This window comes from Danio rerio, chromosome 2 (genome assembly GCF_049306965.1).
Source record: "Danio rerio strain Tuebingen ecotype United States chromosome 2, GRCz12tu, whole genome shotgun sequence".
NCBI lineage: Eukaryota > Metazoa > Chordata > Actinopteri > Cypriniformes > Danionidae > Danio > Danio rerio.
The window spans coordinates 51508552-51531595 of NC_133177.1; the positions used below are offsets into that span (position 1 = coordinate 51508552).

Sequence of the window (23044 nt, forward strand, 5' to 3'; positions counted from 1 at the left end):
CTGTTTCAGGAAAAAAAAAGGATGTAAATTTCACCAACTGCTCAAACATTCAATCTTCCAGCAGAAAAACAATGACAAAGCTTAAAAGGCATTCAGCATGATTTTGTACCTATAATTTAGACATCAACTTAAAAAGTGGAGTGTTCCTTTAAATTGGGGTCTAAATTATAGATACAAAATACAGCAGAATCATCAGATCATTTTACAGCTCCCTTAGAGTTAAACAGTTGAGTTTCATAATTTTTTAATCCATTTAGTCAATCACCGAGTCTGGAGAGAACACTTAGCTAAGCTTAAGGCCAGCTCACACTGTGCACTTTTTTTATAATCCTGAATGATTGTAGCATGTCAGACTGCACAAACATGGCTTCCATGTCACACTATAAGACCTCAGCTGTCAATGTCAGACTGAATGACACTGCAGCGTGACAAACAAGGAAGGGTGGACTTCCATCCATCCGTGACACTTTCACTATCCTGCGTTCTGAAACGATTCCACAAAGCAAACGTAAACAATCTGTAGCGGCAATTTTACTCACAGCACCACTTAATACCTGTATAATAATATCACCAGGAGCATCAGAGCGTCACACAAATTGCATAATCAGATTCTGCGCGCCTGTTGCATCTTGGATTGATGCTCATCGCAGCTGTTGTCTCACTGCAGGAAATTGTCTGAACTTCATCGTAGGAAAAATGTGATTGCAACAGGTATTAAGTGGAACATGTCAAACCAATGATCAAAGAATCAGAGAACCACATATATTTTGTGTATGATTTCAGGAATCTTTTAGGATTACCCAAATATATCTAAGATAAAATCGTAGCTGAAATCTCGGTGTGAGCAGGGCTTTAGTTCATTGATATGGATTAAAACAATTAGCAGCTTGCTCAAAAAATGACCTAAAAGTATTGCAAATTTTAATCCCGAAAGGTGCAGTAGGTGAAACATTTTTTGTTGTTCTAGTTGAAAGTCTCTTCCCATTCCATTAGTCATGGTTACAGTAAATGATCTAAATAAATTTATATGTATTTTTATATTTTAGGAAGGCATGAGCTAAAAAAATTTTCATCTTATTAAACATTATCGAGCCGATAATTCCCATAATTCGGATAAGTAGCCCAAACTGTCAGAAAATGTATATTTGTACAACTACGTGTGCATGCACGCTGTGTTCACGTGGACACAAGAGAGAGAGAGAGTTGTGAAAACAAATACTGAATCAATATCAGAGTTAGTTTTGCATGCTGAAGGAAGGACAACACCATGGCTGAAGGATTTCTTTAAGACAGAATTAATTTCATTCACACAACCCTGATGTAGATTGTCTTGTTGCAAATGGGTTTTTTGCACGGAAGTGTTGTTCAGCCCCTGAAATCGCCCGGTGAAAGACTGATGTGACTATTTTCAGTTTCATAAGGGACCTTTCACAGTATCGATAATATAGACTTTTATTTAGTTTAACAACAAAACATCAGTAAATATTCTGCCAAGCCTGCTTTGCTGAGGTGAAGTTGCTTTTATATTTTTGACGCGGCCCCTATATTGTTTACCATGCCACTTTGAATTTTCGGGCTGAAATAGCATACAGTAGTCACTTTTGGACAGCGTTTGAGAGAGTGAGAGCATGAAATATTGCACATTATGACAAGTTTTGCTTGCTACATAATTGAGATCGTGCTAGATATAATACAGTTATCATTTGGAATTGTAGTATTAGAAAGTACTGTACAGTTTTCTAATTAGCGAATTACATTAACTAGTGGGTTGTCTGCTGTCATCTTTAAGTTGCGCGTGTTCGTGTTTCTGGAGGCAAGGCTTTGGATGGCAGGTGAGGGGACAGCGTTTCAAACATAGTATGCCAACCGGTTAGCATTTAGGCAGATCACCTACTGCACTTTTAAAGCTCAACTCTCCCGGTCTAATCGTATACTTAGAACATCAGAAAATGAAATGAAGCTATTCTTTTCTGTTAACGTTTTATTGACGGAAGTTAACTGATTTTCAGGCATGGTGTAATTGCAATGGTGTAATTCAGGCAGTGGTGTAATTAAGTATAGTTCCTAGCCATAACGACCAAGAAAATAGCAACTAAATTAATAAGATATCAAAAAAAGAATCAAAACTCTTTGGTCATTTTTGTGCAAGACGCTAATGGTCTAATCTGATTCAATAATCCATGCTAAGCTACGCTAAAAGTGCTCTTGCCAGAGATTCAAAAATGTTAAAACTCATGTGGACTTAAATGAGCTAATTTTAAAAAAGTGGAAGTGAAGCAGTCAGACATGTTTACGTTATTTCTAAATCGCTGTCTACTTTATTGAAAATATACATTACAAACTCGATCAATGTAACTATTTTCAAGAAAAAGGTATGTTTTACTACAGCTTTTAGCGCAAGGGTGCCACAATCTTGGAATATCACCGTGTCTGACGTCACTGGGGTTGGTTCCGTTCCTTCAGCTGAACGGATACAGTGGAAATAATGCACTAAACTTGGAGACTGCAAAGCCTAATTTAACCCAATGTGTGAAGTTGTGGATGAGTAAACTTCACTGACTGCTTCACTTGCACTTTACTATTCAGCTGCATGTTTTTAACTGTCGAGTACATAGCGGTTCAGACCTGCTCAAAGTGCTTGAGTCCCTCATCCTCATCCAAGTCCGATGGCAGGGCAGAGGGTCGACTGATAGGACCCACACTGCCTGTGGAGCGTAGCAGAGCAGGAGGAACTGACACTGGCATCTCTATAGGCTTGACCTGTTGGGATTGAGGGGGCACTGACTTGACAGGCAGAACTGAAGGCGCTGGGACCGGAAGATCTGGAAACAGGAACGGGTATAACTAGAAATACTCTCTGTCAATAAATATCTACATACCGCTCTCATTATACATGTAAATATCTACACACAAAAGCATTTGCATCTGTTTTATTCAGATGGTTTTTACCTGGGAGTTTGTTTGCGACATGCGGTATGGAAATGGCTTCCACAATGCTGTTAGATAGGGCTGTGTGTAGTGGTGCTTTACTCAGTTCATGTCTGATTTCTGGTAATGTTGTTCTCTCTGACGGTCTCTCCTTATCTTCAGCTTTTTCTAGGTGTACAGGCTGAATGGGTGCAGGGGTGGTGGCTTTGGGAGGCGTAACTACTGCTGAAAATGGTACCGCAACTGGCGACGGCTCTTCTGATTTACAGTTTTCTGTAAAGCAAAAAAACAAAAATTATAAATAAAACTATAAAAGGGTTGTTGAAACATGAACTGACTGTACAAGAAAGAAGACTTTAAATGGGGTATACGCATAGTTGGTGTTTTTCAGCCAAAGATAAACTTCTGGTGAAAGCTTAATGTGATTATTTTCAACTTCACAAGGTTCCTTTTACAGCATCGATATTGTAATGTAATTGTAAGCCATTCAATTAAACAGAGCGAGCACAGAAACTCCTTTGAAAATACTGGGGCAAAATAAAGGGAAAGGCATGGCGGGGGGAAATGGAATTTTGTGCAGTGCTTCTGGTTTGGTCTGAGACATGCTTTTTATCGTATATCTATCAGATGCACTGAGGCTAGCTGGCTAAAATTAAAAGTCTGTGCAATGGGGTAAGTCATTAACCCCATTGGAAAATCTGCTCTACTGTTCTAAAGGAACTGGTATTAATAAGAAGAGTAAAGATGTTTTCACACATATTGCATATGCTTTTGTCACACAGATGCGTTGTTAGGGTACGTGTAAACAGACAAAATGGCTCAACTGACTTAGCACTATGGTGCAAAGATGCGTTTATTTACAATGCAAAAGTGTCCAATGCAAAAAAATCCCCAAAATAAAGTAGACATAATATATATGTATACACAAAAAAAAAAAAATAAATAAATAAAATAAAGATAACAAAAGTAACAAAATAATTATATACATAATATTCGCTATCCAGATTAATTACTTTCCAACCAACCATTCAACACTACTCACACACCTCCAAACTCCTACACTGAACTGAGCGCAAGTCACTATTTATTAGGGGTGTCAAAAATAATCATTTTTTCGGTGCACTGCGATGCAGACGCGGACAATTCGGTATCGGATCAGTAATAATCATAACCGGTTATTACTGACGTCATTTACCTCATATGTGCTCTGTCGCGAGGGAGGCGATCGCGAGTATTTACAACGGTTTAACTACTTAAAACTCATAAACTGTGCACAATTTCACTGTGTTTTTGCTGGATCAGTCTTTCACTGACATATACAACAATAGCCCCTATTTCACTGAGATCGAGAGAATGAAGTAGCCTACTCCATTTCTCTCTCTCTCTCTCTCTCTCTATCGCGCACGCGCTCTGTCTCTTTCGCTGTCTCTCTCTCTCACACACACAAAGTGGCCCATTTGACCTGCTGGCATGGTTTTTCTTCTCTTCTTGGCTGTTTTACAGCATTACTTTTGCATCCAGAAACGAGCGCGTGTCTGCAGAGTTTTCTCCACCGTGTCTATCATGCATCAGCTGTGAGATCGCCGCTGCCGCCTGCCGCTTATCAGCATCACTCATCTGTGAAGAACGCAGCGCGCAAGAGCCAATCGCAACCGTTTTTTTTTGAGGGTGTGACCAATCAAAAGGGTGTAAGAGAACTAGACAAGGATCAGAAATTGAGCTGGATATTTATATTTGTTTATATTATTTGCTAAATGCTCGTTTTGTTTAAAGTTACAGTTTATATATCTGACTGTTTGTATTGAATGACAAAATTGTATTACAAATAGTATATAAATATAAATATATTCATACATTTTAATACAAGAAATGCTGCAATAAAGAAAATATAAAACTGTGTATGGAAAGCACCGTCAATGCACCGTGATGCACCAAAATATCGAATTGAACCGAATCGATGGCATGATAATCGTAACCGAACCGTGAGACTAGTGTAGGTTCACACCTCTACTATTTATAGTGAGCAACTCCACCCACTATGGCTTCAACTATTTGCAAGTGAGTATATGATATATAAAAACTTCTTTCAAAGACATTTTAAAAATTTATACTGACCAGTAAGCTACTAAACAACTGATAAGTGTTTATTTGGAGATTTTAAGTAGCCTATAGGAAACCATACTTTCTTCTCACCTTCATTTCGATCACTTTCGTGCCTAGTATTTGTGTCAGTATCTTTGGTTTGTTCAGTTTCACTGTCATCCTTTTCTGCATATTCGTCATTCTCCTCCAATGGCCGGAAGTCCAGCTCCGCCTCTTCCAGGATTGGCTCCTTAGGAGCTTTCTAATTGAACAATCATCAAAACCCACATTAATTCAAACAGGCTTCCTTATCGAGCATTCAAAAATGTAAAATGATTAATCAAAGCTCAACCACTCACTTCCAGCGCCCTCACCTTAAGTGAGAGGAAGGCCCCTGAGGAGTCAAACGTCCCTGTCTCCTCCTCTGCATCTTCCAGACACCATTCTGGTAAACTGTCCCTCTCCTCCTCTGCGCTCCCGCTGCCCGACCGAGGCCTACGGTAACCACTGCGTTCCTCATCCCCAAAACCAAAGCGTCGACGTTGATCTGGGTGTTCCCGCCACCCTGCTGATCGTGGACCATCTGGAAATAAAGAAATTGCAGTAACACTTCATAATTAGGCTGTAGTAGTAAATGTTAACGTATTTACTAACATAAAAAATTAACAAATGAAATTTATTATAGTTGTTCATCTTTGTTTATGCTATTGGAAAAAAGTTGCGCAACTAATATTAACAAGCATGAATTTAGATTTTATTAATGAATTAGCATATGGTGAACTATGATTAATAAATGATGTACAAGTATTGTTCATTGTTAGTTCATGTTAGTACGTAATACATAAGGTTACCAAATGTGCAAGTTAAATATACCAAATGATTGTATGCGTCATACCTGGACTTGGAGGACACCATCGCTCATTTTCCCGACGAGCGCCTGCAAGCCTCCATCCGTTATCATCCTCCTCTCCATTCAGCTCATCTCGAGTGGTGCGCCAGTTGTCACACTCTGCATGAATGAACTTTCGGGCATTCACTGCAGCAGGGTCCTCATAGTTTGCCCTTACTTTTGGAAAATAAATAAGTGATGTTATATATTTGAAGCATTTAAGGCAGGCTCAAAAAAACTTATGCATATTCAAAAGTTTGAGGTCAGAGAGTTTTTCTTCTTTAGGGCCCTATCATACACACGACGCAATAAGGTGCAAGACGTGTATTGTGCGATAGGCTATTTTCACACTAGAGACAGTAATTTTCACGTTTTGCGCCACCTTATGGACACATGGGTGTGCTGGTTTAAAAAGTAGGTGTGTAAAGGAGCATTGTTGGCACCTTGCTATTTAGAGGAAACTGAAATAGACTGCAACACTGACCAACTAAAAGCTGGTCTAGCGCAGAGTTCACTGACTATGTGCCTACACAGACCCAAACACTTTCAGTTTATTCATGACAATTTGCATTTGTATAATGTTATTAATAGTAGTAGTAGTAGTAAACTTGCTTGAGATGCAGGGACCTTAAAGGAACAATGTATCACTGTATATGGGAAAGTAAAGGAATACAGCATTTTTGGAAAGGTTTGAAAGGAATTATAGAAAATATTCTTGAGGTCAATATACCAATGTCTCCTTTAATTCCTTATTTCATTTATATACCAAAGAGATCAAATTTTTAAAAAGACAGAGCATATATTTATGAATATATGTATTCTACAAGCGAAAGGACTTATTTCTATAAATTGGAAAAGTATATGTGCACCAAATATATGCCGTAAGAGATGGTAAAAAACATGTCAATGGAAAAAAAATAACTTGTATGATAAGAAATAAATACCTAATTTGTCAGAGTTTAGGGACCTTTTATGTTGTTTTTAAAAGGTGGTTGATTTGGAAATGTTTACTAGGAGATTAGTAACAGAGGTGATTTTGTATTCTGAAGTAAAATACTGAGAACAAAATACTTTTGTTCTTTCATTTGTCTGTTTGTTGATTTATGTTAAATTTGACACATGGAAATGTGTATTTCCATGTTAAAATATAATAAAAAGAAATTGGAAAAAAATAGTAGTAGAAGCAGTAGTATTTATTATATGCATAATTGGTTTTAATTTTATCTGCATGATTGCTGTATATATATATATTATCATTTCTCTTGTTGTTTTATTGCTCTTGTTGATTGTGCAGTGTCCTTGAGTTGCTAGAAAGGCGCCTTTAAATAAAATGTTTTTATCATTATTATTATATATATTTGTTTAAATAAAAACAAGATTCGAGATTTTTTCTTTAAAAAAGAAAAAAAAGAGTGACCCCAGACTTTTGAACAGTGGTTTTTTGCTAAACCCGTGAGCAAAAAGTAGGCCTTACTGTGATTGAGTGGAAAATGGGCTGGTGCTCCATCTACAGACAGACACAAAATTGGTTAAGTGCAGTTATTCAATATATTACATCATGTCTAATTTTTTAGAGTACTGTGCCTCGGTGACACTTTTTAAAACCACAGCTACCCATAAACAAACAACAACAAGCTAATTTTGCCTGTAGAAAATGCTCATATTTCTCATTACCAACCTCAAATACATTAAACTGTATAAGAGCATTATTAAAGATCTACCATACAAACCTGGATCTTTTCGACCTGGCTTTTCAAACCTTCTGTCTCCCCTGGGCAGGAAAGAAGAAAAGTGTTAAACAGGTAACCTGAAACAAACATGTAGGTGGTGGTGGGGAATTCCCAGTACACTTAATTTGGTCTTTTTCACCATTTATATTCTTATCTTTTTTTTACTGTAATTTATAATATCTAGCTCACAAAACGTATTTCTTTCAGCAGTTCATCTGCATATACTGAGTTGTCAAATCAACACACCACTTTATATAGTAATGACTGCTTAAAGACAGTAACCCAGTACCTCTCCTCCCAACTCTGGGAGCGATGCATCTCTCTCCCTCCACGACCGAAACCTCCTTCCACATCATCAAAACTTCTTTGGTAAAAACCATCTCCTCTGCCTCTCCCTGTCAAGGAAACGAAACCAACATACACAAGTTTGACCTTTGCTCTCTTAGTCGTACATGAGAAATACAATGTGTGCACAGAGACGATAGTTGCAAAGGAAGTAAAATGTTACACAAGCTAAAAAAAAGGTGTGCACTCTGCTCTGGTTCAACAGAAAGTGCAGCATTTCCGCTTAAAGATACATTTTAAGAGACTGCACAAGCTTTGGGGAAGGAAAAAAGGTAATTGTGCGGTTGCAACGTAGCTCACCTCGCCCTCGTGAAGAACTTCGGCCTCTAGGTGCCCCTGCCACCGTCCCTCCCCCCCTTCCTGTCAGACGGAGAACTGCTGCACTGTTTACAGACATGGAGAAATTTCTCTGCGGAGAGATTCACACATATGCATAGTAACGCAAGTGCCACTTTATCATGGAGGTTTGGGTAGCGTGACAGCGAAACAGCAAGTGGGTGTATATTCCTTATCGATGTTGACCACAGAATGATAGCAAAAACAAGTAAATTACATCATATGGAAAATAACAGAAGCCACAACACTGAATATGTAGGCACGGCATCTTCCTTTTTTTCACTGAATTGAGTTTCGTAGAAAACAGAGATGGTGGAGGAAGCACATCAGACGTTCCGGTTTGCATGAATGAATAAGAATTAGGGCTGTCGTTTCAGCATCGATATCGCAATGTGTGAATCTGTAATAGTCACATCACCAGATTTGCAATGTTGAGCTGCTATTAAGAAATGCTCCAATCAGAATTTTTGCAGCTGATATGTAGTACCGATTCCTTGTCATGGTGATTGACAATTTCCCATTAAGTATGAGATCTTGCCTTGCATAAGATAATAAATTAAGAATGTTGCATACATGCAAGGATCAGAAGCATTATTACAAAAAATAGATTAAACAGATAAAAAAATGGTAAGTAAAATGACTAACAATGCAACAATTTGGAAACTTTGCTTATGTGTTATAGCGCTGCTAGTGCATAACCCGGATGCGCCTGTGCATCTTCTTCTGCTTGTAAACTCCTAAACACTTGCGATTGGTTCACGAGATCGGCCAGATCAACAAGTACTGATCAAGTCGTGAAATGTGATTATCAATATACCCATCTCTAGCCGACTGATTGGAGCATCCCTAGTTGCTATTATAATATCCAGTTACCACATATCAGAGTGCCATTTGTAAAGTCAATGCAAAGTTTACTTTAGTCAGTGAAAGATGACCTGTGATTAAGATGATAAACAAATTTAAAACAAGAAATTCCAACGTTTAAATTTAAGAAAGATTGTATTTAATTATTCGATATGACGAAGACTATATACTGTTATTTTCCACTTGATTAATATAGAAGTTCTGTTCTTCAAAACTGTTAGACTCCACAGAAAACCATAAAACAATATATTTTTGTCTGTCCTATTGTATTCATCTATGATTGTTTGTATTTTACAAATCTACTCCCTACAAAACAATCCCAATCAATGAAAAGTTTTTCAAAGTAGAGTTATTTAGGTGATCTTGTGTGTAATTATACTGACAACGGTATACAGTAGTCAACATCTGAAGTGGTTCAAAACCATTCGTCAAAGTTGTCCTAAAGCTATAAAAAAAACAACACCCATTCTTGCCTTTTGTACAATTTTGAAAAACACTTTTGATCCACTTTAAACATTGACTACTGTATTGCAGCAAAACAACATATGCAATTGTCAGTTTTTTCAATATCGTGCGATACTGGAAAATGCACCATATTGGAAAAACTGATATTGAATATAAAAAGCGATATTTTGTTTTAGTGCAATATATATTTCAATAATATCAATATAATTTCACTAGGTGACTTAAATAGCTGTATTTGGAAATATTTCAATAATTTAGATCGGCTGGGATGATCAAGCCCTTTTTTTACAAGCAAAAATAAATTAAAAAAAACAGTACCTTATGGTTAACCAGGTAGTCTAATAGTATTTATGTACAGAAATTGATCAATCAAATGAAAAATAACATGGTCATCATTGTATAAAAAATAAAAAATATCTACAATTTAATAATATCGTTATATTATATATAATATTAAATATCCTTTAAAAAATAATCTAATCCTGCGATGTGACTATTGCAAATAATGATGCTCAAACGATATATTGTTCAGCCCTACTATAAAGCCCTGATAAGAAAACATGTTCAGTTCATAAACAGGTCCATTCTTACCTGTTCCTCCTCTGTAAAAGGGACTAATGCCAAAGGTGGCAGGGGCTCCTCTTGTAAAATAGGTAGGAATTCCTTATCATGAAGATCTACCGGAATCTAAAAATGATCGAAAACATTTTAAGCTTGTTGTAAATGTAAATAACACTACATGCTTTAAAAAATTGCAGAACTAGAAGATTAACAAGGCTTCTAAATGTGAAAATAAAATTAAAACCAGCATCCTTACCATGTTATCCTTTACATAAAGTGCTAGCATCTCTTCTCTCCCGTAGCGATAGTCTGCAAGTTTATACTTTGGCAATGCAGGCGAGAGCGGAGGGGAGGCCACAATGCTGCTGCCCACCCCACCAGCCAGAGCACGGAGCCTGACACACAGAGAAGAGAGAACATGCTACGTCACCAAATCATACAAGTAGACATTAAAACGAATACTTTTCTTTTAAAAAATAAAATAATATAAATAGTATTTAAATAAATAAAATTATAAACTATTCATTAAAAATGTTATATGAATTCAAATTAAGAAGTTTTAAAATTTTTGTTAAAGCTTTTACGCCTGCTAAATGAATGAATGGTTTAGTGAATAAAAGTGTGGTGATGCATTCTATGTACAGATCAGTAAATCAAAAATACAATGAAACAAAAGCTAATGTATTTACATAACAGACTCGAAAAGAAGATGTCACATTTAAGCCATCCAGATTAAAATAAATTAACAGAAGTGATTTAAGGCTTATTAAATGCAAGTTGTGGGCTTTTATATTTCATTGCCATTCAACATATCACAATATTAATTAAACCACACACACAATTAAAAAAAAATAATATTTACACCAGTGTTTATTTAATATATATATTTTTAAACAGCATCCTGATAAATGGGTAAAATGTAGTGGCAAAGTATAAAGGTTTAAAATGACTAGGGCTGCATTGAGATCCTGAAATAGAGACATTAAATATATTAAATGATTCTTAATCAAAATATTTAGATTTTTTTGTGCTATATAGTTTATTATTAAAGCTGGGGGATATCGCAAAAAAATTATCACGATATCAAGTTTCATATCATTCGATATCGATAATTATTGAATATTTTCATCAATACATTTAGGAATATTAGATTTTTTAAACCAATTTATTTTAATTTATCAACATTTACTAATGCAAATCGTTTATAGTTTAACAAACTAATCAAAAATATTAAACAAAAACATATGATCTCTTTAGAAAAAAAGAAACATAACTTGACACTCTTAAACTTGATAAAATGTGTGTGTAATGGTAAAGGTAGATCAACATTGACACCATAACAATATTGATACTGTGAACAAAAATTATGCTAATTAAAACAAAATATGATAATTAAATCTGAGCTTTCAAGTAAAGGAACAAACGATCATATACAAATAGATGCTAAACATTACAAATTATGAAGTTGAATGACTATATTACCACCTAGGCTAAAACTCTTTTGAATGGGGAGCTAGTGGCTGAGACGCACAAGAAAAGAAACCAAAAAGCCTCTCTGACAACATCCTTAAATACCGATAATGATTTTATTCCCAGCTCTATCTATTATTATAGTAAACTACATTTTATGCATGTCATAATTATCTGACACGCATGCCTAATATGTGAAACAATAATACAAATTTCACCGCTTCAATCTTATGAAATATTTACACAGGACATGAAGGTACAACTTTCAACATGTAATGTCCAACACCTAGCTGACCAAGATAAATGATTAACTTCAATCTAATCGAAAAATCAGCTGTAATGCCTTGTGTCATGCTTCTCTGCATGACAGCATGGCACATGACAGGTTTATGTTTCATTTTCATGAATCCCTCAACTTTCAATAACTAATAAAACAGGCTTGTTGAAACTATAATCACCCAGGACAGTGTAGATTCATGACGTGTCATTAAAAAGCATAAATAAAAGCTGAATTAGACTAATAATAATTCAGCAACAACACTCACCATTCTGGCCCAAAGTTGAGTGTCTGGGTTTCCGCCATTTTCCTTGAAAGTCTAAATAAAGAAAAACAATACAATTATCAAATCAACCTAAAAACATACAGTGACTTTAATAAAATAGTAATCTAGGGAAAGCTTTCAGAGAAGTCAGCAACGTATAAAATCTGAAAAATGGCACGCATGTTTTATCCGTGTAATATTTTGAAATGCAATAGTACATAAATGTGCAAAGATGCATAGTAATAAGAAAGACATATCAGAAGAGAAAGCTGTACAGTTCAATGTATAGTGTCTCACACATGGAAAAAACATTTATTGTGGCCACAAATCATCTAGTTACCAGTGCTCTACAGTGCAACCATTTAAAAATATTAATGTTGCTATCATGATGTGTGGCCTGTGTAATTATGACAGCAAAATGCTCTGATTTTATATATATATATATATATATATATATATATATATATATATATATATATATATATATATATATATATATATATATATATATATAAATATTTTATATATAAAAAACAGATAATGTGTAGTAGCAATCAGCACAAGCTCAGCAGTCTGTATAAATAGCTATGTTTCCATCTAGCTTTATGTGCATTGTGGATATGCACATAAAGAAAAGGTTGATAGAAACTCCAAGATGGACATAAATTTTAAAAATGCGCATAAAAAAAACAGACAAATAACCAAATAAGACAAACTTTATTCGATAAGAAGAGATGCACATAAACTACAATGTAAACACTTTTACCGAACAAATTTGAGTATGCGCATTAAAAAAGGTCATGTGATTTTGTCAAACAGCTCAAGTAATGATAAAGGTGTGTGTGAATGGACAAACCAGCAGTCTGAAACATCGAAAATGTTGTTTTGGGCATTTTAAAATGCCTTAAGCTTTTCAGTATTAGTGTTATTATATTATTAATGACCTCCAGAATCAAGAGTGTCTGTGCTCCGCGTCTCACGCCTTCAAATACCACCACACATTCACTACGTGTCAGGATTGCTTTTCTGAGGTGCAAGTCATTTATTAAATAAAGAAAAGATTGATGCAGCTTCTCCTATCGCAACTAATTCCATTATTTACTGTTGAAATTTGGCACCAGTTAATCAGGAAGTGATGATTTTGTTCTCTGACTTGTTGGATGCAAACGCTGCTTTATTCACACATGTTTTATGCAATAACACAGTTTTGCGCATTGAGTTAATTCGCATTTTTGGATGGAAACATAGTGGGCAAAATGTTCTATAATAAATGCACATAACTGTGTGTTTATTTATTATTCTACAAACATAGTGTGTATGTTTCAGGAGGAGATGTTAAGTTGCTACCTCATACATTCACGTTTTAACAAAGTTATTTGTTTGCATGTATGTAGCAGGGCTGCATGACATTGAAAAATAAAAAAAATTACACTGTAATATTTGGTTTTTCTGCAATGCATATTGTGAGAATGTAATTTTATAAGATGATTTAAATAACTATCAGAATTCCCTCTTATATACCGATTGCATGATGTTACACTCGTGTTACATTTTCAGTTCACAATAATACAACCGGTTATCTTGCCTTTTTGACTTCTTGTTACTAATTGCACTTTTACCCTAAGATGGAAACTCCCAGAAGATCTCATCTCAAAATGAGATGAAATTGTAAATTTTCAAATCAATGCAAAATGTGTTTGTTTCAAGTAGCTAAAATTTCATGATCGGAACACCCCCACGTCTATTTCAAGCCAGGAAAAACCCTGATTACAGGTATTGTCAGTTCTGTGCCACATCCTCTCTTTTGGAGATTTTTGCTATTCTGATTATGTTAAAGATCAATCAACTGGAATACATTTGAACAGTCGGTATTCATGAATTTAGGGAGTGTCTCAGGTTTTACAGAACATGGGATTACATGCTTCAAACCACAACAGGCAATAAAAACCACTTGATTTAAAGCCATAAAGAGCTTATTTCTGTGTTTTGCTTAATGAACCACATAAAAAAAATGCATGATGCCAGAAGCGGTATGGCAGTCTGACACATTCGTACTAATCTTTCATCACGCCTAGATAGAGATATGATACAATTTGAGATGTGATGCAAATTGTATGTGTAAAAGTCCCTGTCCGTCTGGGCAAAAAGATCTATAATAAATGTACATAACTGTGTGTTTATTTATTATTCTATTTAATTTATTTAGTTGTACTATTGAGAAAAAATGTTTGAAAATAATGTATAAAGTACACAATAGGGTATATGCCGAAGCACGCTGATAGGACTTTTAATTTGCCAGTAGCCTGGGTTAAGCGCTTCCGGCGAACTGAATGCCAATGCAAAAACCGGCGTGTTTAAGATCTGTTTTCTTTGAGCTTCTGCGCTAGCCTGCCGATACTGACGAGCGCGTGCGATTAAACGGCTTTTTGTCTCATTTTACGCTTAAGCAACTAAATGAATGCCAGAGTTTATTTAACTGAATGTATTTTAATGACATTACAACATCGATGCTGTAAAAGGAACCGTATAAAATGGAAAAAAAGTTCACAATAACTGGTCACCGGAAGTTTATCAGTATGGGAAAAACACTAGCTCGGCATATACCCTATTATTTTAAAACAAAATTGTCTGCGCACTACAACTCCAAAACAGATCATAGCTTAGAGTCCTGCATACTAACCAGGGCTCGAAATTGTGACAGTTTTGGCCGCAAATGTGCCCAACATTTTATCTATGCCACCGCAAAATATATTTGGGAGCATTTGTGCGAGTGCATAAAATTGGTGCCGTGTAACCGGTTTTCACTTCAAAATGTTCACCGCACACGCAGATTTAGGAGACATTCACGCAGAACGCATCTTAGCACCTGAAATGCCAAACGCAGCGCTCGTGAATAGTTAAAAACAGTTGTCATGTCAACTTGCTGCAGTAAACAAAGCGCGCAATGCTTGCCCCGCCTTCAAGCTCTTCTGATTGATCCACTGCTCTAGAGCTAAATGCAAACGGATTGGTTAATATCACGTGTCAATCTCTCAGTCGATGCCTTTCTTTGGATGATAGGGAGAGCTACAACCACGAACACGTAAAGCACTGAAGATGAGGGAATGAAAACAACACTGACAGGTTTAGTTTTAGAAAACACCTAAAGTTACAAATAATGACAGATCTGATTATTGATCATGTGGTGAATGTAATCCACCGTTTACTCTTTTCGAAGAGTGGATAAAAGACTTCCAGTGTTTAAAGTCCGCTATGAAAATGACTAAAGCATTCACCATAAAGCCAGTGTGACGGAGTTTGCATAATAGTGTTCGCCAATTCTACACATTTTAAGCCTGAGAGATTCTTTTTAATCTTTCATTTACTCGTCAGAATGCTGTCAGCTGTGCAGGTGGCAGCTATATGTAAAATGTAACACCACGTACACCATCACAAAAGGGCTTGCATTCATTAGGATAAAACTAATATTGCAGCTCATGAAAAAAAATAATAAAACGGTATTGCTATTAAGATGGCGTATGCAAATAATAAGCTATTATGTCAGTATTATCTGTGCAATATTACACAGAACCAGTGAGAACAACAAAGTTATTATTGTTAACCAAGTTTCATGTCAAGCAGTGCGTGCAGGGCCGGTGGGCGCATTCAGATGTCGTTTTGTTTGTTAGATTGTTTAGTGTTGATTTCAAATGCAGTAAATTAATTAATATAACCTTAAAACTCTGAAGTAACGGCACTTATAATAGGTGGGTGCGACAACATTTTGGCTGGTGCTCCTGACTTTTTAAAGTTGGGAGCACCAGTGCTAACAAGCAAAAAGATTAATTTCGAGTACTGCTAACACATCAATGCATTTTCTTAATATGCTCCCTCATTCTAAGTGAACTGCAAACAATTCAGCAATTATTTTTTCTTTTTGCCAATCCATGACTATATATTGTAATAACATACAGTTGAAGTCACAATTATTATGTGAAATGTGAAAATGTGAAAATTTCCTTGCTCTTTTAAACATCCTTAGGAAATGTTTAAAAAAGAAAAAAAAAAGAATCAAAAGGGGGTTAATAATTCTGACTTCAACTGTATGCCTTGTTGCAATTAAATAAAAAAACAAATAAGTTTATTTTAACTAAAAATCTTTATCTGCTGCAATATTATTTACAAACAACACAATGCATCGTGTTATAGAGTATGAAAGTTCATGACATTAAAACTACAGTTACGCTTCCACAGTGAAGAGCAGGATTTGAGATAAACATCTAACTTGCAAAATGAACTGCACTGCTGCATCTCACAGCATCTTAAACTGTATGATTTTTTTTTACTTTTCTAGACATCCCCCTAGATTTCAACTGCAGACAGTCAAATCAAACTCTCACTTGTAAACAGCACAGAGCAATGGATCAAATTGCTTAAGTGACAGCCTCTGCTTTTATAAATTAAACCAAGAACCACAAATGATAAAGTTAACCCCTCAACAGGCATGCACAACATTTTATTCAGCTTTAAAATCAAAGGATGCAATAATTATAGTTTTTGGTTGTACGATTATAGTCTGAGGTATAGTCACGATTTCATAGTTGTCATGATTATTTTGCATTCAATAATATGAACTAATTTAGAAAATCACATGAAAACTCCTTATATTAAAGTGATATTTATTGAAGCTCAGTAACCAATTAATACAGCACAAAATAATAATAAAAAAACAATTGTACAATTCTCTATTTGGACTTAAAAATAAGTTTAAAAAAGGGTTTTAAACATATGTAAACATTTTACACTGAAAATTAATTGACAGAACAAAATAAAGATAAAAATAAATAAAATATGTCCAATGCAACATATTAGCCAAGTATTTCCATTTTTAAGAGAACAAATGTAGTCAAAGGCTGCTTAACCTCTATTAACATATTACAAAATTGTTTGGTATTTTTTTTCTATTTGGTATTTTTTTCTTTATGGAGTAGAAATGTGTATATTCTATACAAAGCATAAAGCTGACAGGTCAGTTCTTGTCATGGCATTCTTTCATCCAAGTGTGCCTGAAATGCATGAGAATGTGTGCAGCTCGCAGGCTTCATGCGCGTCGCTCCTAACATACGTGAACAAGCCATACGGCTACATTAGAAATAACGAACTTGCGGATGCTAAAGATGTAATATGTTTACAGCATCAGCCATAGTTAATCCAGTGTGTGTGCTTATTAGCCTCAGTGTGTGCTTATTAGCCTCAGTGTACAAGCTCGGAACTTCAAACTAACGCACAGTTAGCGTAAATTTGTTTAGTTGCAACAGTTTAGTTCCGTGCAGAAATGCGTGTGGAGAAGCCTTTACAATTATTTAACTATGATGAATTAAAGCATGGCAAGAGCGTGTGGGTGTTTCCCAGTGTTGGGTTGCAACTGGCAGGGCATCCACTGCGTAAAACATGCTGGATAAGGTGGCGGTTTATTCCGCTGTGGCAAACCCTGATTAATAAAGGGACTAAGTCAAAAAAAAAAGCAATGAATGAATTAAACAGTTAATAGTGAAATTGGTTAATTACTGCATCCCTATTACAATCTCAGCTATTAGGCCTAGACTATATAGGAAAAAAATAATATTGCAATATTGTATTGCTCTGCGATAAATATTTTGATTTGAGCATAACTTTAAAAGATTAAATGAATAGCTCTACTAGGAAAGAATTAATAATTTTAAGATAGTTTTGGGTAATAATAGGATGATTTCGTAGTTGAGCACATCTGCCTTAAATGTAATAGACCACATCACAAGTAATGATAATGCAGTAAAGCAAAGTACAAATGAAATAAATTCTTCAGGGTTTCTGCAGGTTTCATTAAGTAAATTAAGATATTTTAAAACCTTTTCAAACTATCATAAATAAAAAATACCAGACACATATGGAGCTAAACACCAAGTCAAGGCCTTTGTTCTACTGGAAAATATTTTTACTTGACCAATCGAAAAAGAAAAGAAAAAAAAATCTTAACTATAATGTAATAAAACAAAGCAAACTCAAGTTTACATGCACTTTGTTTCCCAACATAAACTTCTTTATTAAAAATAAGTTTTAAAAACTATAATAAAAAATATTCACAACAGTCCTCACCAAGTAGCTATAAACACACCTTTTAACAAATGTTTATTGTAATTAAATCATACTCCGAGTTAATAATTGATTAAACTTTGAGAAGGATTTTGGTGATCTGTGTAAAGTATCTGCTCGATTGGTTAGTTTTACATGAACACAGAAAAATTAAGACTTTTTCAGATCTAAAACACAATATTTGAGGAAACTTGAGAGGTTTTAGCCCTAAAATTGTATTTTTGAAAGTTAACACATTAAGACTTCAATAACCCGTGGACACCCTGTTTTTTTCTGGAAGTCTAACAGTATTCAGGCTAGGGCTGGACCTATAAACAATATTATATAGAATTGCGATAAACTCTTTTAAAACAACAATGATAAGCTCTGGATTTTTTGACTCTATATTGATCTAAGAGCCAATTACACAGCAGAAAAGTGCAACAATGGGAATCTAAAAGTGTGTTGACATTAGAAATGTACCGAATTTTCAGCTACTAAATTTATTGGCCGAAAATATGTTAATATTTATTATGTTAATATTTTATTATGAAAATATGTTTAATTGACCTTCTAATTTTAGTGGCCTCAGTCATAGTTGGTGGACTCTTTTAAATCTGAAAGCAATTATAACTTATATCGGAATATAAATCGTTATCATTCAATATGGAAAATATTTATAGAGATTGCATTTTTGCCGTATCGCCCAGCCCTAATTCAGGCAGACAAATTGCATAATTAAACGTAAAACAAAAAAAAACACTATATAATATTTATTGCATATATACTATACATAAATACAATTAGTCATTCGAATTACTAAAATGTTCACTTCTTGAGCATGAATGGATTGAAATGGATACAGAGAGCTTAAAACACATGCAATAACACATACGTTTTGTAACTTTATGCTTAAACTTTGCAATTATTCCAAGATCAAGTGTGATTTTAAATCCTACTCTAATCCTGACTTGACACTGCATATCCTGCGATGAGACTAGTGCAAATGTGCACATTGCAATATCAATCCTGAAACCATATACTGTGAAGCTCTATCAGGTTCAATAATAAACACATAGAGAAACAAGTAAACCAGCATATTTTCAGCATATTTTAGAGGTGACCCCCATTTGTCTGGTACCTCACTATACACCCCTCCTGTGACGAGCTATTTTAAGAACTCTCCCAAATAGGAAGGGCGTTCTCAGACATCTGTGCAACCCGCGGCTTCCCTTGCCCACCATGCAGTACTACAACTAGCTTCTTCTGAACTTGATTTGAACTGATCACATGTTCATAATAGTCAAATACTGTCATCTCAGGAGACCTGTCAAACCAGACCCGTTTAACCCAAGGGGGAAAACAAGAAAGCTTGCCATTTTATTTTAGGTCTAATATATTCTAAATTTAGTGTGCACAGCCACAATGAGATGATGACATAAGCTCTATGCAAAACAAACAGGAGTGACTTGCTGACTTGCTGGGATTTAAACCACGTGTACAACTCAATGAAGCAATACGATCTAGATTACGCTTGCTTCCTACAACAAAAACCGACCAATCATGTTTTATATTAAAAATGTGGATCTTCATATATAATCTACTAGATCACACTAGGTCCCCAAAAGGCATGTTTAGCACAAGTATTTGTTTAAAACCAGTCAGGGCGGAAAATTCAACAGCTTAACACGGAACAAAAAGTCAATAAAGCTAGTTTAGCTTCAAAACAGATGGTCAACAGATTGCATCTTGCTGAGCAGTGAACATAAATCACCACGGTTTGGCATTTTGAGGATTGAAAATGCATAAAATTCGCGTTTTTACACATAACAAAAATCTTAATGATTAATTTTAGCTTTGAGAGACTTCACAGGTCAAACTAATAAGGAAAACTGTCAATATCAGACGAGACTTGATCAATAAAGAAGGCTAGTATATACGATCATGTGTAACTGATCTGAATGTGAATTTATCGTGTATTTATTTACACAAACCTCTAAAGCAAACACAGATAAATGTCACTTTAATATGCCAAAGATCACTGTCGGTCCATGCCTTCATACATACACCCTGCAAGCACTGCAGTCCACAATCAAACGTTTAGATCAAGACACACAAACAAATCGGTTTTAAGCATGTTTAGATGTATAAAGCACGACTGAATCGTTAACTAACGTTATAAATGCCATGTAACCGGCGATAGGGATGAGACATACTCGCCTGGCTATCGCCATGCATTTAACTTTCTGACTCCCAACTCCTACTAACTTTAAAAATTAGCCCACGCAACACCACGAAGTGGGCGAACTGTCAAATATTCCAGAAATAAATACTAGCACAATCACGAATACACATTGAACGGTGAGCGAAGTAAATGTATGAGTGAGTTGACACGAGTTTTAATCCTTGCGGCCTGTGCTTAGTTTTTAGCCACACCACGCTGCGCTACAGCCGCCTTCCTAAGGCTGATAGCATCATCACCGGCAGGCCGCTCAAATCGAGTCTGGCGCCTCGAGGCCTAACAACCATGCGGGCTAGATTAGCGACGCTACGCTAGGTCGTGGCAGGCCTATGAGACTTAGAGATAGCGTAGGAATAGTTACGTTTTATTTTAGAGCAAAACCATGTACGCCGGAGCCGCTGTCTTACCTCTGCTTTTACTGACAGTGCTGAGTTTGTGTGCGAGTGGCGTCTCTCGTTTCGTATCCACAAGATGGCTGAACGTGGGTCACATGACAACACGTAGGCTGAAAAGGGCCCGGATGTGAGCGAACGTGCTGACAGCAGCAGTTCCGTAGTGCATATTTACTACAGTGCACACAGACACTTCAAATAAATGCTATTTTAAAGATTTTAAAAGAGCTTGAATGGTTTATGGAACGTAGTTTTACAATGTAATGGTAATTAATTCGGCAAAGTTCATTAGAATTAGATAATAATTTGTATTCCAGGACACTCAAAAACTTTGAAAAATCACAAACAAAATAAGCTTAATCACTTATATATTTATACATCATTTTTCTAATATCAAAAAGGTTTAAATTATCAGAAAATTGTATTGTGTCATATCTGAAGAAATTCAAGTTGTTATTTAGGACTGTTTTTACAGCACATGTTCTGATATTTCTAATATTTTAATCTGTTACAGACATAATAATTACATTATTTAAATGAATATATAAACGAATGATCATTAAAAGCATCAACATGTTGGTGTTTATTAGAAGAAGTGAAAAGAGTCAAACATCAAAAGAGTTACACACCTCTAGCCCCCAAACCCTTAGCCTACTCCTTATCACCAAGATCTGAAACTAAGCAAAAGAGACATCTTGTTGTGTCACGCAAAAAAAGGTGTCATTCTGAGAATGGGTACATATAATATAGCACTTTAAAGAGTTTATCATGCGTGCGGGTAGAGCAGTGCCCTAGAAAGCGTCAAAACTAAAAAAGGAAACAATCTGTATTTCCTCTAAATTGAACTGTGATCCAATTTGTGTCCTTTACCAGTTTAACTGCGAATGAATACTTAATTTAAATCAATTACATTTTTATGAATTACATTTCAACAACTCTCCCGGGACAGCATGCCAAACAAGCTTTATAATTAATCATCAGCTAAGTGTGAACTCTCGAAACTGCTTTCGTATGATAAGACCATATAACAATCAGTCAGTTTATAAGCCTGTAATGTCACTTTACAAACAAAATTTAAAAGCAATGGATCAGAAAACAATAAAATAGCAGTAAAATAGTCAAATTCTTAAAAAATATATATATAACGTATTTTTTTTATTTTAATTGTAATTTTTTTTGTCATTGAACTTTTTTATTTTATTTTGAACTTTTATACCCCACACAACATGAAATTCACAATATAAAATGAACATTCAGGAAAAGAATGTAAACAAATTATAATAAAAATAATAGCAAAAAATATATAACAAATATAAAATATTTAATAAAACAATACAACAGACAGTCAAATTGACAACCCTTCAATTGTCCTTTTATATGCTCTCTAAATACTGTAAAAAGCTACCCCATTTCTGACTAAAAGTATTGGTGGAGTCCTGAAGTCTTGCCAACAGATGAGGTAGAAGTCATCAGCTCAATCCAATCCTTAAAAGAGGGAGTATCTGAGTTCCTCCAATTTCACAGCACCAGTCTCAAAGCAATAATACATCCTGCGATGACTAGCCTAGCCTGTGCTTTAGATATTCAGTTCTGTAGAGTGGATGTATCACCAAGAAGACAGACTCTAGGGGAATAAGGTAAAGGCTGTCCCAGCCATTTCTCCATGTTTTGAATAACACGTCCAGAATGAAGCCACCAAATGACAGTTCCACATTAAATGTAAAAAGGTGCCCACAGACTGACCACATTTCCACCAGTGTTTTTTTTTTCATTAATCCATCCAGTCTTACTAGGGTCCAGTAATACAGAGTAATTATCTTGTAATGTATGAGTTTACTCCTCTCTTACAGTACCCCCATACCAGAAACTACTGCCTGCCATTTACCCTATTCAAATTCCACCTCCAGGTCTTTCTCCCAAATAATTCTTAAATGATCACTTTTGCCATGTTGTTTGCAGCAATCCTATAAACAAAAGATGTAGTTTGCACCGACTTTGACATATTTAGAAACCCTAATAAAACACTTTCTTCTGCTCCTACCTTATATCCCACAGATCTTATACTACTATGCAGCTGTATATGTTTCCAGAAATCCCCTTTATCAGAT

General features: G+C 35.3%; 1 protein-coding gene across 7 annotated transcripts in view; it reads right to left on the minus strand.

The window, feature by feature from the left end:
- The window catches only part of gigyf2 (GRB10 interacting GYF protein 2), a 51959-nt gene extending 30938 nt beyond the window's left edge, over window positions 1–21021 (minus strand). For 4 of the 7 annotated variants that reach the window (XR_012388190.1, XR_012388179.1, XM_073918887.1 and 1 more), the window contains exons 1-13: window positions 20952–21021; window positions 12216–12266; window positions 10457–10595; window positions 10231–10326; window positions 8275–8383; window positions 7919–8024; window positions 7630–7670; window positions 7374–7406; window positions 5906–6076; window positions 5385–5593; window positions 5122–5272; window positions 2950–3201; window positions 2626–2822 (exon numbers count right to left, since the gene is read on the minus strand). Coding sequence is in view for 4 of the 7 variants with exons in the window: in XM_073918887.1 (XP_073774988.1) it covers window positions 2626–2822; window positions 2950–3201; window positions 5122–5272; window positions 5385–5593; window positions 5906–6076; window positions 7374–7406; window positions 7630–7670; window positions 7919–8024; window positions 8275–8383; window positions 10231–10326; window positions 10457–10595; window positions 12216–12253 (1542 nt within the window). In the remaining 3 variants the exon portion in view is untranslated. 7 annotated transcript variants of the gene reach the window in all.
- Window positions 21022–23044: the final 2023 nt, after the last annotated feature.